This window comes from Notamacropus eugenii, chromosome 2, assembly GCF_028372415.1.
Source record: "Notamacropus eugenii isolate mMacEug1 chromosome 2, mMacEug1.pri_v2, whole genome shotgun sequence".
Classification (NCBI taxonomy): domain Eukaryota; kingdom Metazoa; phylum Chordata; class Mammalia; order Diprotodontia; family Macropodidae; genus Notamacropus; species Notamacropus eugenii.
In genome coordinates this window covers 414,035,918-414,051,873 of record NC_092873.1, presented here as the reverse complement: position 1 = coordinate 414,051,873, position 15,956 = coordinate 414,035,918, and the positions used below count along the sequence as shown (strand labels likewise).

Below are 15,956 nucleotides of genomic sequence, written 5' to 3'. Positions count from 1 at the left end.
AGGGATTAAACAGGTGGTCATTGAATGTCATCACAAATTAAGTTGATTATCCCCTAACAGAAAGGAAATTTATGTTTACCAATTTGAAAGCCATTGACGTTTTACAGCAAAAAGCAAAATCAGTATCAGATTAGAAGAAAAACTAAAAAGAAGATATGGATCTATTTAAAGAAGTTATTCATGCCAAATAATGGAAAATAGATAAAAGCATAGATATCAGCATAGGTTACTGCCATTTTCCAAGGGAATTTAACCAATGAAAATCAATAGACACAATGTAGAGGCCAAAAGCTCCTAAAACCACTTTGCCAAGTGGAGAAATATGGCAGACAAGGGCTAACACAGGTTTAGAATATAAGATTGATTATAAAATAATAATCAGGAGAATAGTGAAAATTATGACTATAGTGCTGCCTTATTAAATAACAAGGAGCAGTAACAAGGAAAATAAATTTATTGAAAGCTTGGTAATACAATTGAATCAGATTATTCCAAAGGTATTTAATAATGAAACTGAAAGAACAAAGGACAAAAAAATGGAAAAAAGATCTTTCAAGATTAATATACAACAATTCTTTTTCCCATCAAGTGTAGTGGACTAGATCACATTTGGTCTCAGTGTCATGTTCTCTGACAGAGTACGTAGGAAGTAGAGAACAGCACTTAAGAAAATAAGGATGGAAAGTAAACCTGTATTAGATTCGGTATATGCAAAGGAGGTTCATGGAGGAGATAACACCATTTTGGCAAGGTAGGCAGAAGCTGAGAGATCAATTGCCAAGACATCTGAAAGAGGGGAGAATATCAAAGGCTTGGGGAAAAGTTACAGATGTTAAATATTTCCACAAAAAGGTGAGGAAGAAAATATCAATAATTATCAACTCATATTCCTAGTTTCCTATTTATTTTTACTGCTTTAAAAATTATCTTAATGTAAGTAATCTCTCAAGGACTTCCCTGATGAAGCTATGAGAAAGTCTTTTTTAAGTGATACTCTATAGCACAGAATATTTTTATAGAAATGTATCTACTGTCATGGAAAATATTTGATTTTTAGCCCTGATCAAAAGGAGATTGCTTCTAGATGAACAAGTAAATGAATGAATGAATGAATGAACAAATGAATGAAAAACTTACTCTGTAACAAGAACTGTTCTGAGTGCTGGGAATATAAAGAGAAAAAGTAATTCACTGTTCTCAAGGAGCTCATGCTTTTATTTGAGGGGAGACAGCACATTAAAAAGTTAAGATGCAAGGTCAATGGAAAGGTGTGGAAGTTCTAAGGGTGCAGTGATGGGGTGTACAGCAAGGCCTAGGGATTCTTCAGCTTTATCAGTAGGTCAGATGGCAGTGTCTAGGGGTCTGGAGGCTAGAGTGTTGAGGGCCCATAGAAAGGCCCGGAGGATCTTAGGACATGATAACAGGGCAGATGGTAAGGTCTGGTGGTCCTTCATCTCACTGGAAGGATTTTAGTTGGTGACTCCTTGTTCATTCAACCTCTTCCTGACCAGCTGCCCAGAATGGAATTCTTAGTAGCCTGGGAGTTGGAGGGAAGGTTGAATGGAAAGCAATGGGGAAGGGTCAGGGCCTCCAGATCCTTCTATTGTGTATGATATAATGCTGATTGCATCAAGCCCCAAATCTCTGCAGAGTCTTTGCCATGGGAGCCAAAATTTCCCAAGAGTTCCACCTAATTATTCAGAAAAAACTAAGTGGTTGTAGAATGCCTATTGTCTTGGCTGTGATGTGCAATTGAAAGGATAGCATATACCATAGTCCATGAATAAAATATACTTAGAATAATTGAATTGAATTGGAAGAACAGACTCCATTGCATCTGGAAAACTGTACAGTGCTTTTAAATGATTTCAAGCTTTTCCCTAAAACAAAGGCCCATTTTTAACAATACTGATATTTTTCTGATAATGTCATATCCTAGGCTTATTGGACAGGGACTATTATTTCCTTTGCATAGTCGTTAATTAGTTTGCATAATTAATACATGTGTATTTTGATCATTCATAGGAAGAATATTTAAATGAAGTATCATATAGAGTGCTCTGCAAACCATAAGGTGCTGTAAAAATGTTGGCTATTATTATTCATCACAATAAAGTAATTTAAGAATAGGAATAGAGTATTTGTATGAACAGAGACAAATTTTTATTGAGCAGTCCATGCATAATAAATCTATGTCAAATGAATAATTAGTGTTGAATTCTCTCCAACACTCAATTTAATTCTGAGGGTGTTGGAAACTTTGAAAAATTGAACAATGTAAATTCACTTTAAGAAAAAAATACAAAATACAAATTTATCATTTTCCCCCTACAAAAAAATTAGATTGTTCTTCAGCTTTGTAACTTTCTAACAAAAGGATCCTTCACAAAACAATTCACTTTGAGATTCATTTAAATAGTAAACTCTTTTACTACATTTAATAAATGATTTCATATTTAAAAATTCAACTCACATTTCAGTTTTTAGAGACTTAGTTGTTGTGAAAAACAAGATAAGGTTTGATATAGGAAAAGGGAAATTAATATCCTGTTACTGAGCTAGTCTAATCTCTTATTCTCTATGAAAATTGAAATTTTTGCATGTATACTGTAGTTCAATGTTAACATGTATCAGAGTATAGGATAATCTTATTTAGAACTGTTTCAGATATGTAAGTATTTTGGAAAATTCATTTGAAATGACTTTACTTATGTATGTTAAGTGCCTCTTATGTACAAAATACTACCTAGACACCAAAGATAACAAAGACAAAAATTAAACAGTCCCTATCCTCAGTAAATTTACATTATGGGGGAGGAGGGTTCGAGGGAGGACATGATGCATTTATGTATCATGTATTTATTTATCTATTTATAGATAAATATAACGCAGGGAGTGATGGGGGACAGCAGTGAGATTAGAAAGGTAAATTTTTCCTCATTTAAAGAAGAGCACTTCTTTCCTTTTCCAGGGCAGGTATCAGGGAAGACAAAATAGAGCATGTGGCACTTGGCCTGAGAAGCATGAGGAATCTAAAATTTGGAGATGAGTAGAGATACTAGCATGGAAGACTACCTGTGCAATGCACAAAAGCTGGTGTTAGCATGTCAAGTCTGGGTAACAACTAGTGGTCCAGTTTGGCTAGAATGTAGATTTGGTAAAGGAGTAATTTAGTATTTCTGCTAAGGTAGATTGGAAATTTCTAAATGTCAAGATAAGGATTTTGCATTTTATCCCAGAGCCAATTAGTAACCTCTGAAGGTTTCTAATCAGTGGAAAAAGAAGGGTGGGTATGTGGTATAACAGTATATATAATGTATCTTATATTTAAGCATCTCAGGGCAACAATCCTTAAAAGTGTTTGTGGGCTGGTAGATTTTGGATGGAAAAGATGAGCAATTTAGAGTATCTATTTCTCATTAAATGAAGGTCAACACAGTTGATTCTTGTCATTCACAGTAGTTATGTTCTATAGTCACTGTTAATGGTGAATTAACCAATACTGAACCATTGCTTTCAGGGGATATACCGGGTTAGGTTCCAGAAAGTCTCTGGTCACAACATTTACTTTAGTACTTTCTGGAGTGGCCCTATGTCCAAATCAGAGAATTGCCTCTTCCTTTTTCTGGATGTTATCCATTTTTGATTTGTTAACACTGACCTCACAGCTAACAGCACTATAACGTAGGACTGAATGAAGCTTATCTACTGTGTGCATTTTGTCCATAAGGTACATTATAGCCTTTTTCCGATTAGGAACACTAGGCAGCACTTCAGCAATACACTTAGAAATCATTAACAGCAAACCTCCCCCACCCCTAAAAGCACAAAAATGTAAATAGACCTCAAAAGAATATTTGTTCATCTAAACAAGAAGGCATTTCTCAAATAGTTTTATTTCACACGTAGTACATCAGAAAACTCTACACTGTTGTTTGTTAAAAATACTATGTAAACTTCCAACTCATCATGACCCTGTTTGGAGTGTTCTTGGCAGAGATACTGGAGTGGTTTGTTATTACCTTCTCCAGCTCATTTTATAGATAAGGAAATTGAGACAAAAAGTTTCAAGTGACTTGCTCAGAGTCACACAGCTAGTAAGTACCTTGAACTCAGGAAGGTAAGTCTTCCTACCTTCATTTTTGGCACTCTATCCATTGCACTACCCAGCTGTCCTTCTATCTTACTAATGATATTTAATTATTGAATGAATCCATTGTCATAAGGGTTAATTATGTGACTCTTTTTCTTTATGGGAAATACAAAAATTATCTTACCTTTTCTCCCCTAGATGTAAATACTATTCAACTAGCCCTTCATTAAAAGGGGGACAGAAATTTATTTATTTTATAATTAAATTTTAGGGACCTTCATGAGAACTCAGAGGTTCTAGCTACACCTCTGTTAGGAGTGTCATACATTTAAGAATGAACTTATGTTGAGAATTGTTTAAATGGGCAAAAATTCCACATTCCAAAATGTCAAGTATAAACTGAATTACATTTTAAGTTAATTTTCTTCCTCTAGGAATGATTTCAGTAGAAGATACTCCTTTGGATACAAAACATCCTCTAGAAATAATTTCCACAGAAGAAACTCCTTTAGATACAGAACAACACCCTCTTGGAGCAGTTTCCACAGAAGATACTCCTTTGGATAGAGAACAACTAGAAACAAATCCAGAGGTGCCATCAATTCTTGCAGCTATGAAGAGCGCAAGTCTTGTAGCAAAAGAAAGCATGAAACGATACACTGAGATGGTAAGTGTGACATTAACTTTCCAAGTGGTTTGTGGATTATTACAATTATTAAAGCACATTTTGAGTGCCAAGTTTATAGCTCAGAAAAGATCTTGATAATCTCGAGGAATTTTAAAAGGTAGAACTTGAAATACTTTACAGGTTTTATTATGCTTTTGTTGTATTTATTCAGAATTGGCTTTTTAGGGGAAACATGGAGGCATATTATGGAAGGCAAAATTTGAAATACTTGAGGTTTTTTAGGATGCTGCTCTCAGTACAGATATTTGTTTACATTAGTAATTTTGCTTTAATGTAGGTCTGGGCAAATTTCTAGAAGTGGGGTGTTGAGTTATTAATCCCTATGCCTGGTAAGGGAAAGGTCTGCAAGAGGCAGAATTTAGGCTTAGACTCCTTTATCAAAAATATCCTCCCTTCTCTATATTTTCTATCTTCCTTTCATCTAGTTGATTAATTTATCTTTTAAAAATACAAATATCTCTGGTATAATTGAGCCCATGTTATTCATACTTCATTATGAACTGCCCTAATCTTATCATTTCTTTTCTTGCTGCTGACAGCTTTCCAGTGTGGAGGAGGTAATAAGAGGTTGATATTTGGAAAGAAATTTTGGAGTATTTTCGCAAAGGGTAGGCCAGTAAAATATAAACAAACTCCTAGAGGGCAGAGACTTTCAGTTTTGTTTTGTTTCCTTTGAATCATGATCACTTAGGAGAGGAAACATATTTGTTGCTTCCTGATTGATTGTTGAACTTGAATTCTTTGGAATGGAAAAGTGAGGGACTTTGGACTGGCCAGAAGTCAGCACAAGGACATGACATGGAGAGTCAAAGTGTAAGGAGGATGCAGTTCTCTTTTTTTACTCTCTTTAGGGGACTGGGGTAGCAGCTGTTCAGGGTGCCACTGAACTTGACACAGTGGAATGAGCATAGTCTCAGGAGTTAGAGAGTAATGAGTTCAAACTTTATCATGTCTGTGTAAACTTGAACCCATCACTTTATTTCACTTGGCCTCAGTTTCCTCATCTATAACATGAAGACGCTGGACTAGATGACCACTTGGATGAAATCTATAATCCTATGAAAGTGGTTCCACTGAAAAGCATCTTTCCTGCTTTTGCAAATGATCTTTTGAAGCTATTAATAATAGTCACACATTTTCAGTGTTTTCTTCCTAGTATCATGGGTTATACATTTATCACAGGAAAGGGTCTTTAGAAATAATGTTAATTTAAGCTTTTAATTGAAAAGAGAAGGAAACAGAAACCAGTAGAGGGGAAATAACTTACCCAGGGCCATTTGACTCCACAGCTGACACATTTTGTAATACATTTTTCTGCCCTCCTAAAGATTAGCATCAGAGGATCATAGATCATATATCTAGAGCTGGAAGGAATCTCAAAAGCCATCTAGCCCAATCTCATGTTTCATAGATAAAGTCCAGGGAGATTAGGTGCTTACCCAAGGTCAGAAAGGTAATAAAAACAAGAGGCAGAGTTTGAATCTGGTCCCAGTTTGATTCTAGAGCCAGTGTTCTTTCCATTATACAATGTTGCCTCCTGCATCATTACATTTTCAGTGACTTTGGGCATGAGAGCTAGACTGGAGAGCATGGGGTGGGGTTGGGAGAGGGTCTGGATCTGTGTTTTTATTGGTATTGGGAATTTCCAGTAATGAAATCCCCTTCACAGATTATAATTTTAGAGTAGAGGTTCTTAACTTGGGGTCCAAGGACCCTGAACAGAACCATGGAGAAATTTCCCAGCCATGAAATTGGCTGGGAAAAAATATACTTTTATTTTCGCTAACCTTTGGTTTTCTTTGTAATTATTATCTATTTTATGTATTTAAAAACATTATTTTGAGAAGAGCCCCATACGGCTCCATCACAACAAAAAAGGTCAAGAACCCCTGTTTTAGAGAGCTTTTCTGGGACATTGAGATTTAAGTTACATGTCTAGGATCATACAACCAGAACATGACTGAAATGGAACTTTAGCTTAGGTCTTCTTGACTCAGAACCTAGCCTTCTATCCATTATGTCAAGCTACTCATCATTTTTCAGTAATGATGATGATACCCATTAATATTTATTTACTTTCATTAATACCAAATGAATAAATCTTACAATTAATAGATTTTTATAATAAAAATTTTAAGTTTATGAATGGCATATACTCTAATAAATTTAACAAATTATAAAATTTAATAATTTAATATTTGATTTGATAAAATTGATTTGTTAACATTTATTAGATTATTAATATTAAAAGTAATAGCCAATAATTATATCAGCTAAGATTTAGTTAACAGTTTAAGATTTGTAAAGTACTTCACATCAACTATTTGACATTTTGAACTAGATGTTCCATAGGTATGTCAAAATCAATATGACCAAAATAGAATTGCTTATATTTCCCCTCAAATACTCCTCTATTACAAACTTTCCCACTTCTGTGGAGGAATACCATCATCTTTCAGTCACATAACCTCAGCTTCATGATTCTACTTCTTACTCACTGTTATTCCCATTGCATATCTAAGCAGCTACAGAATCATGTTTCTTCATCTACAAAATCTGTTGCATTGGTCCCCTTTTGTCTGTTCATATACCCTAAGTTCATACCCTATTTTCCTGAAGCTCAGGTCTGATTATTTTATTCCCCTACTCAATAAACTCTAGTGGTTCTCTTTCATCTCTAGGGTTAAATATAATCTCCTCTGATTGGAATCTAAAGCTCTTCACAACTTGGCTCCAACCTACTTTGCCAGCCTTCTTACACATTGCTTCCCTTCATGTGCTCTGCAGTCTAGATAAACCTATCTTCTTCTATCAATATGCCTTTTCACTGGCTGTCCCCATGCAGTGAAAGTACTTCCCCTCTCACCCGAGCATCTTAGAATTCCTCCTTCCTTCAAGACTCAGCTCAAGTGCTACTTTTTAAGTAAAACATTTTCTGATCCCTTTATCTGTTAGTGCAGTGCTATTTCTATAATTCCAGCATGCCACAGAAAACTAAAAACTCTCATTTGTTAATCCTAAGATGTCAAAATTTAATATACAGATTAATGAAATCAGGCACTTCAACCCTTAAAAAAAAGGTATGAACAGGGATCACTCATTTAGTTTGTATAGCTCTACATGCATATTATGATTCTGGTCATGAGGGATAAAATTTAATATAACAACTATCCCAATGTATCCCTTGAGCCTTGCACAGTTCCTGGCACACACTAGGCACTTATTAAATGCTTGATTGGCTGATTTACAGTCTAATGGGGAAGACAGCAATCTGGATGTTGAAAAAAGGGCCTATCATCTAGTGCATTAGTGTTCCTTTCTACCTTCATGTCATCTATAAGTCTGATAAGGATTCCACCATCCCTTTATTGAAGTCATTGATAAAAATGTTAAACAGTTTAAGTCCAGGAATGAGTCCCTGGGGAACTCCATTGGAGACTTTCCAAACTGATATTGAACTTAAATTTTAATGACTACTTTTTGAGTCTGATCATAGCACTGGTCCCAAATCTATCTAATAGTGTTATTGTTTCCTTTACATTTCTCCTTCCTACCCACTAGAATGTTATGGAATACCTCATCCCACCCTTTGCTAAAATTTAAGTAAACTATATCCTCTACATAGCATTTCTCTGATCTACAAATTTTATGGTAATGCTGTTAAAAAAAGAGAAATTAGGTTAGCCAGGTATGACCTACTTTGATCTTTTTCTTAGATCCTCACTAACCCTTTCTTTAATGATCAATACTAGAAGTTTCCTGGGAATCCAAGTCAAATTCACTCACTTATACTTTGTAGAGCCTGCTTTTTCCTATTTAAAAAAACAAACTGGATACCATTTGACCTCTAATCCCTTCCTCCATTTTCCACAACCTTTCAGATATACTTGACAGAAGCTCTGTTATAACATCCACCAGTCCTTTCAGTACTCAAAGATGCAGTTATCTGGGTCTGGCAACTTGAATTTGTCAAGGACAACGGATTGCTTTCTTACTGTACTCTCTATTCATCTTGGATACCAACTCCATTAGCCATGTTTGTCCTGTCATTTTTAGTTGGAAGGCCATTCCCCTTGTCAGAGAAAATGAAACTAAAATATGAATTAAGTAGCTGCCTTTTTTTTCTCTGTTATCAGTTGTCCCTGCTTATTTCTTCTTTGGTTATCCTTTCCCCTCAACATGGCCAATGACTCTGTTGTGGGTCTTGCCTACTCTTGCCAGCCCAGTAATATTCCAAGTTTTAGCACTCCTGACATTATTATTATAGTAGCAAGTAGGATCTTATATTCAGTTTCCGTTTGCTACCCTTATTCTGCTATCTGTATCTGTCTTTTAAAGATCTGTACTTGTTGCTGGGTTCCCTGTACATCCACATTAGACTCTGTAGACAACTCCTGTGGCCCATCCTACCCCACTTACTTCTGAATTGTATTCCTTGACATTCCTATTCATCTCAGGCTGACTTCCCCCACAGAATTTTAGTGCTTGGATTTCATCATTGGTTTTTTTCTTAGATTTGGTCTCCAGTGATTTCTGGGAATCTCATCTGCCATTCATTCCTTATTGTTGTAAATACTCTGTTGTCTCTAGTTTGGTGGCCTCGACTTAGGTAGTATTCTTTCTCTGCCATTAAAAAACAACAACAAAAAAACCCCTTTGATCAGATTTGCAGACCCTAGGCAAATACATCCTTACTTGCCTTTTTTCCTCCCAAGGTCCTCTCTATCTTTTGCCAGGAATTTACTATGCCTATATTTTACATGTAGATGAGAAATCTAAATCCTAGTCTTATAGATCATCTTCTTATCTAGATGTTCCTTTCCCAAGTTAACGGAAGTGACTTAAGTAGAAGAGGTGTGTGATTAAAGTCAAAGCTTATAGATTCATGTTTTTTTGCCTCTTTTATTATTTTTTAATGTTGGTATTTTGATTTTCTCTTCTTAGATTAATTTTGTGGATCAGTTTTATTGTTCTTTTTTAGGGGCTGTTCTGTATTTTGGTGATTTCTCTTTTTTTAGCTTATAACTGTTTCTGAAGGGATTGACCTTGCATAGGTAAAAAGATTGGGGAAAGACATTAGAAATGTTTGAGTTGGGGACAGTGCAGTAGGAAGTCAGGAAAGGAGGATGCAAAGATTTGTTAGGGATGGTTAAAGGAAGCCTCCTGCCGGAATTAGAACATGATTCTAAAGGAGTAGTTTTTGGTTTCTTTCGATGGAAATACCTTAACCCTATCTTGTCCAGGGAAAATGCTGGAGCAGTCTTGTCTTATTAAGTAGGATTATGTCCTGAGGGATTCTTGCTCATTGTGGCAGTTTGAGGAGGCTTCCCTTTCCCTCTTTCTCTCTCTCTTTCTCTCATCTTTCTCTCTCTCCCCTTCTCTCCCCATCCCCAGGCAATAGATTTAGAGTTGAAAGGTACTTAGAGATCCTTCTACTCCAGCTCTCCTTTCAAAGGTTAGGAAACTAATGTCCAGAGATTAATGCCAAGTCAATCTAACATTTAAGCACCTACTGTGATCAAGACGAGAGTCAGGGTGGCATAAGGGAGAGAGCTGTCCTCAGACCTAGGTTCTAGTCTGCCCTCTGATACATACCTACTAGCTGTGTGACCCCCTCTCAGTGTTGGGGGTCACCCTAAAGCAGGAATTCTGAACACTTTTTGAAGTACAATTGTCAAAATCCCTAGGTTAACAACTCTTGTTGCTAACACACAGCGCTCTGCACATAAAATAGCCACTTTGCATTCGTAGGAGCCCCCAGCCAGTCGGTCACAACGCATTCATTAGTGCCTGCTATCTGTCGGGCGTTAAGTACTGAGGGGTCGTCCCTGTTCTCACGGAGCTCGCCGTTTAAGCGGACAGCAGCAAAGCATTTCTGTGGGAACCAGGATGACTTGTCGGGGTAGAGGGAAGGCTTTCAGGGGGGTTGGGAAAGCCTTGCTGAAGAAGGGGCGGACTTTAGCTGCGGCTGGACGGAGCCCAAAGAACGTAGTAAGCGGAGATGAGCCGCAATCATTCCCGGCCAGGAGCGGCCTTAAAATTTCCTAGAGGCCAGTGCCTCCGGACCGACCAGCGCTGGGGAGGTGGGGCGGGCTTGGAGACTGGACTGGTAGCCAGGGCCGGGTGCGGACTCCAAAGCAAGCACGTGCGCAGCGGCTGTGTTTGTCCAAGGACTCAAAGAAGTAGGCCCTGGCCTCCAGGAGGGAAATCTGGATAGGCAGCAGTAGTTTTGAAGGGAAGCATTCATGACTGGGAGAATAAATAAAGTACTTATTAAGCGCTTGCTGTGTGCAAAGCCCTTGGGATACAAAAAGTCAGACTACCTGCCCCGCCGGAGCTCCCTCATTTTTTAATGGGGAAGATAACGCTTTATGGAAGGTTTCCGCTGCAAGTCCCAGGGAAAGATCCCGTAGTCTGTAGGGTAAAATGGCAAAGTTGATGGTAATCTGCCATGATCAAATTCTGCCGCTTTCTGATTTTTAAGGTGGGAAGGAAGCGCCAACAAGTCCCTAAGTGGTTGGAACTAATCCCTACTCTTCTGTTCCGCCCCTGGGCTCCCGCTCTCTGATTGGTTCCTCATCCCCTTCCTCAGACTCATTCTCGTGTTTTCCCCTCCTCTTTTTGCCTCTGGGAGTTTGGAGTTCTAAGCCTACCCCTTTCACGATGGTCTCGTCCCGTATCGGTTGGAATGACTGTTTTTTTTCTTCTTCCCCTCCCCGTCCTCCAGTTGGTTTCTTCTGCCCCTCCCCCCTAAATCCGGTTTCCTCCGAGTGTCGCGCTCTTTGCCCGGAACTCTGTGGCGGCGCCCAGGGCTGACGCCACCGTGAGGAGGGGCGGGGCCGAGACCGGCTTCGGGTCTGGTCTGGTCCTGTCCGGTTGACGTGTTATTGTTTGGGGGAGGGAAGAGCAGGCGAGGGAAGGCGAAGTTCTTTTTCCGGTGACCCGACCTGGGCGTCGGGGAGGAGGAAGCCGCGGCGGGGGATCCCAGACCCCGAAGGGTCATTGCCGCCTGCGGCTGAGGGGGGCTTGCCGTGTTCCAGCCTCACCGCCGGGGCGATGGAGACGGGGTCCGCCCCGACCGGGCCGTCGGTCGCCACCACGGGGGCCCCGGAGCTGCTGGGGCCCCTGTCGGTGTTGTACGCGGCCCTCCTGGCCAAGCTACTGGAGGTGACCACTCGGGGTGGAGGGGGGCGGGGGGCGGAGAGGCCTTGCTGTGGGCCTGGGGACCAGGAGGAGCTGGCAGGCGGGGGCAGGTGCCCGGGAGATCCGGAAGGAGCGGCCTGCCCTCCCCCGGGGGAAAAGTAACCGAGTGGTTGGCCAAGAGGCCGGGCCGCTGTGGAGGTGGCCTTGGCCTCTTCCTCGCGGAAGGGACTGGGGCTTCTTCCCTGTGCAGGCTTGAGGAAGGAGCGTGCTGCGGTCACAGGGCTCTGTGTGTGTTTGTGGTGTGTGTGTGTTTGTGGTCTGTGTGTGTCTGTGTGTGTCTGTGTCTGTCTGTGTGTCTTGAGGAAGGAGCGTGCTGCGGTCACAGGGCTCTGTGTGTGTTTGTGGTGTGTGTGTGTTTGTGGTCTGTGTGTGTCTGTGTGTCTTGAGGAAGGAGCGTGCTGCGGTCACAGGGCTCTGTGTGGTGTGTAGTGTGTGTGTGTTTGTGGTGTGTGTCTGTGTCTGTGTCTGTGGTGTGTGTGTGTGTATCGAGGAAGGAGTGTGCTGCAGTCACAGGGCTATGTTTGTGTTTGTGGTATGTGTGTCTGTGTCTGTGTCTGCGTGTGTTTGTGGTGTGTGTATCGAGGAGGGAGCGTGCTGCAGTCACAGGGCTGTGTGTGTTTGTGGTGTGTCTGTGTGTGTGTCTGTGTGTCTGTGTATCGAGGAAGGAGCGTGCTGCAGTCACAGGGCTATGTGTGTGTTTGTGGTATGTGTGTCTGTGTCTGTATGTGTTTGTGGTGTGTGTATCGAGGAGGGAGCGTGCTGCGGTCACAGGGCTCTGTGTGTGTTTGTGGTGTGTGTCTGTGTCTGTGGTGTGTGTGTGTATCGAGGAAGGACTGTGCTGCGGTCACAGGGCTCTGTGTGGTGTGTAGTATGTGTGTTTGTGTGTCTTGAGGAAGGAGCTTGCTGCAGTCACAGGGCTGTGGGGGTGGGGGAGTGTTGCTTCCACTAGGGATGTCGGTATATATAACTTATCTGGTGTTTTCAAGGAAAATGGATGGAGGTCAGGAATAGAGTTTTGAGGAAGAGAGAATTTAGTTACAATTGGGGAAACCTATCTGGAACCAGTTCTTAAAGGATCGGTAATGCAAAGAAACTGCATGTATCTACCAGTTCAGAAAAGAAAGCCTAAGTACAGATCAAGCCAAATGACAAGGAAATCTTGAAGACTCTTTGTTTCTTGAAGTTAGTGTTATTTTCATCGTGATCTTGCTACTGTTCTGTTCCTGCTCCTTTGAGGATCATCTACATCCCCAAAAGTTAAATTCATGCTGAATAAATAAATATTTTACTCTCTGACTTAATGCTGACAAGAAAGTAGAGATAAATAATATTCTTAGGACTAAAGTTTTACTTTTAAATCTCTGATCTCTCTATTATTTTTTTATCTTAAATGTTTTAAGATGGCTGCAGAAATTTTCTTTTATTCTGAGGTCAGTGACTTGATTTTTCTGTTGTCCTTTTTATAAATGCCTTCATTTGCTGTGTAACATTTAAAACAACATAGAAGGGATAGGAAGAGATGTTAATAAAACACAATCAATCTCCTCTTCCATCAAACTAACAGAAGTTCCTAGCACTTGATTAAAAGTTTTTTCCTCACTTGTCCCCTCCCCATTAAAGAAGATAATGTAAAACTCTAAATCACAAAATGAGTCTATCAGAAAAATACTATGGTGTATAAGTCATTGATATCAAACTCAAATGGAAACCTGTGGACCTTGAAAACCAAAAGTTAACATGTGTTGTATTGTGTTTATTTTGTTCAGCATTTCCCAGTTACATTTTAATCTGATATGGGGTACACTCAGGAATTGGGCCAAGAGCCAAGTTTGATGCCTAGACAACTCTGTCCTTAATTCATGAAGTCTCTAGGAAACCAGGCTTAATGCTTTGGGTTTTGGGTTTTTTTTTAGCATGCTGTTTGTTCATTCTATTTTGCACACCACGTAAATTACAGGTAGATGGCTTTATAGTAGTAGTTCTCAAACTTTTTGGTATCATAACCCCCTTTATTCTCATAAAATTATTGAGGAACCCCATCCTCAAAGAGCTTTTGTTTATATGGGTTATATTTATCTGTTCTTATATATATATATATATATATATATATATGTAAATATATATATATGTATATATATATATATAGATAGATAGATAGATATATACACTTTGTATTAGAAATTTGAAAGTCTTTTTATTATGAAATCATTCTGACCTCATGTACCCCTTGTAAAGGTCTTGAGGACAGCTAACTGTTTTATAGAACTTGAGAACCACAAGGGATAATAGAGGTCATCTGGTCTAATCTTATTTTACAAATAAAGAAACCACAGCCCAGAAGGAGGGTACTTGTTCATAGTGTTGGAGCTTGGACTCAAACCCAGATATATCCAAGTGCTCTTTCAGTGTAATGTCACACCATGAAAACATGTTTGTAGCTTCTCAGTGACTTATCTTAGAGTTTAATGTAATACCTACTTTTTCTTACCTCCTTTACCTCTCTCTTTTCAGTTCTCTCCCCAAAGGAAATACCACCATTTTGAGTTAAGTTTGGAAAATCAAGTCAAAGGTTAATTTTTTTTTAAATGGGAGGTTCTTTGTATCTTAATGTTTTTAGGTAGTCCGCTCTATATGCTTGAGACTATAAAGATCTCAAGGGGAGATAAAATTCATGCTCAGTACTAACCAATTGCACATAATATCTAAAAAAGGGATAACGAAAAGTTAAGTCATTTGGCTATGACTATGGATGTAAATTATTCTGCTTTTTCATATTGCATAAAAATTTTTATTTTTCTTTTTTGATCACTTGTTTTGAAACTGGCATTAATGACTGTTAAAAGTTCAAGGTATGTGATCTAGGATTTTGGCTTCAGGCGAGAAGGGAACTTATATTTTATTCATTTATTTGAAATCTTTGAAGAGTGTGTTAACTTTAAGCATGAAAACCTTAAATGGACAAGTGAAGTTTATATTTGAAAAGTGAATATTAATGCCCCTTTATCATGTTTGTCCATTCATTTATGTATGTATTCTCACAGTTTTTTAATGTAGTTAAATTCAACATACATGGATTTTCCCATTCTGATTTCTTGAGGTGTATTGTTTCATGTAGATCTTTCTGTGTTTCTTTCTATTCATTATATTTGACTTTCTTAATTGCGTTGTTGAGAGGCAATGTCTTGTGATGGTTATGTTTTTGGCCTGAGTCAGGAAGGCATATAGACTGTCTATTGCATCCTGGGCCAGTTAGTTATCTTCTCAGTATCCCAGCAAACTCTTAACACAGTTTCCGGAAAGTTTTCACTCTATATTGAAAAGAGGGAGTTCCTAACCTGGAAGTAAGACAAAATTGCATCGTGATAATACACAATTCTCATTCATGTATTGTACCCTGTATTCCAATCAATATTAACTGGAATTTTAATTACCCTTTCCATGTATTTGTGCAGACCATCCCTATGGTTGCAATATACTTACTCTCCTTCTCACCCTGTAGAAGTTCTTTTCTTCTTTCAAAACCCTCCCTCTGTCTGATGCCAACCCCTCTGTCCTTGAACTCTTCTCTCAGCTGGAAGTGATTTATACTTCTTCACTCTTCCCATAACATCTTGTTTGTATCTCTGCAGTTATCTCATTCCGTTTTATGGATATCTGTATGTATCTTACTCCCCTGTTAGATTGTAAACTCTTGGAGGTCAGGGCCTCTTCCATTTGATCTTTGTATTACAACGACCTGTCACAGTGCCTTACATGTGGTAAACTTGACTTTGGAAAATACATTCCCCACAATCCCTCCCATTCTCCTATCTCCCACATAACTGTTATAGGCTGCCATTGCTATGGGAGCCATTGGTAGAAATTTGGTGCATTTAGAAAATCTGTGGATACAGAAGTATAGAAAAGGAAGAATCTGTGAAAGTCTGAAAGTTGAAAAATACTAATTTCACCTATTTACTTTATTTCAGTTCA

General features: G+C 38.9%; 1 protein-coding gene across 6 annotated transcripts in view; it reads left to right on the top strand.

The window, feature by feature from the left end:
• The window catches only part of MIA3 (MIA SH3 domain ER export factor 3), a 66,915-nt gene that overhangs the window by 17,451 nt on the left and 33,508 nt on the right, over nt 1-15,956 (top strand). For 4 of the 6 annotated variants that reach the window (XM_072647763.1, XM_072647761.1, XM_072647762.1 and 1 more), the window contains exon 6: nt 4,528-4,760. In XM_072647763.1, the coding sequence (XP_072503864.1) occupies nt 4,528-4,760 (233 nt within the window). Of the gene's footprint in view, nt 1-4,527; nt 4,761-11,533; nt 11,949-15,956 lie in introns of those variants that run through there. The other 2 variants (XM_072647766.1, XM_072647765.1) reach the window with 1 other exon arrangement.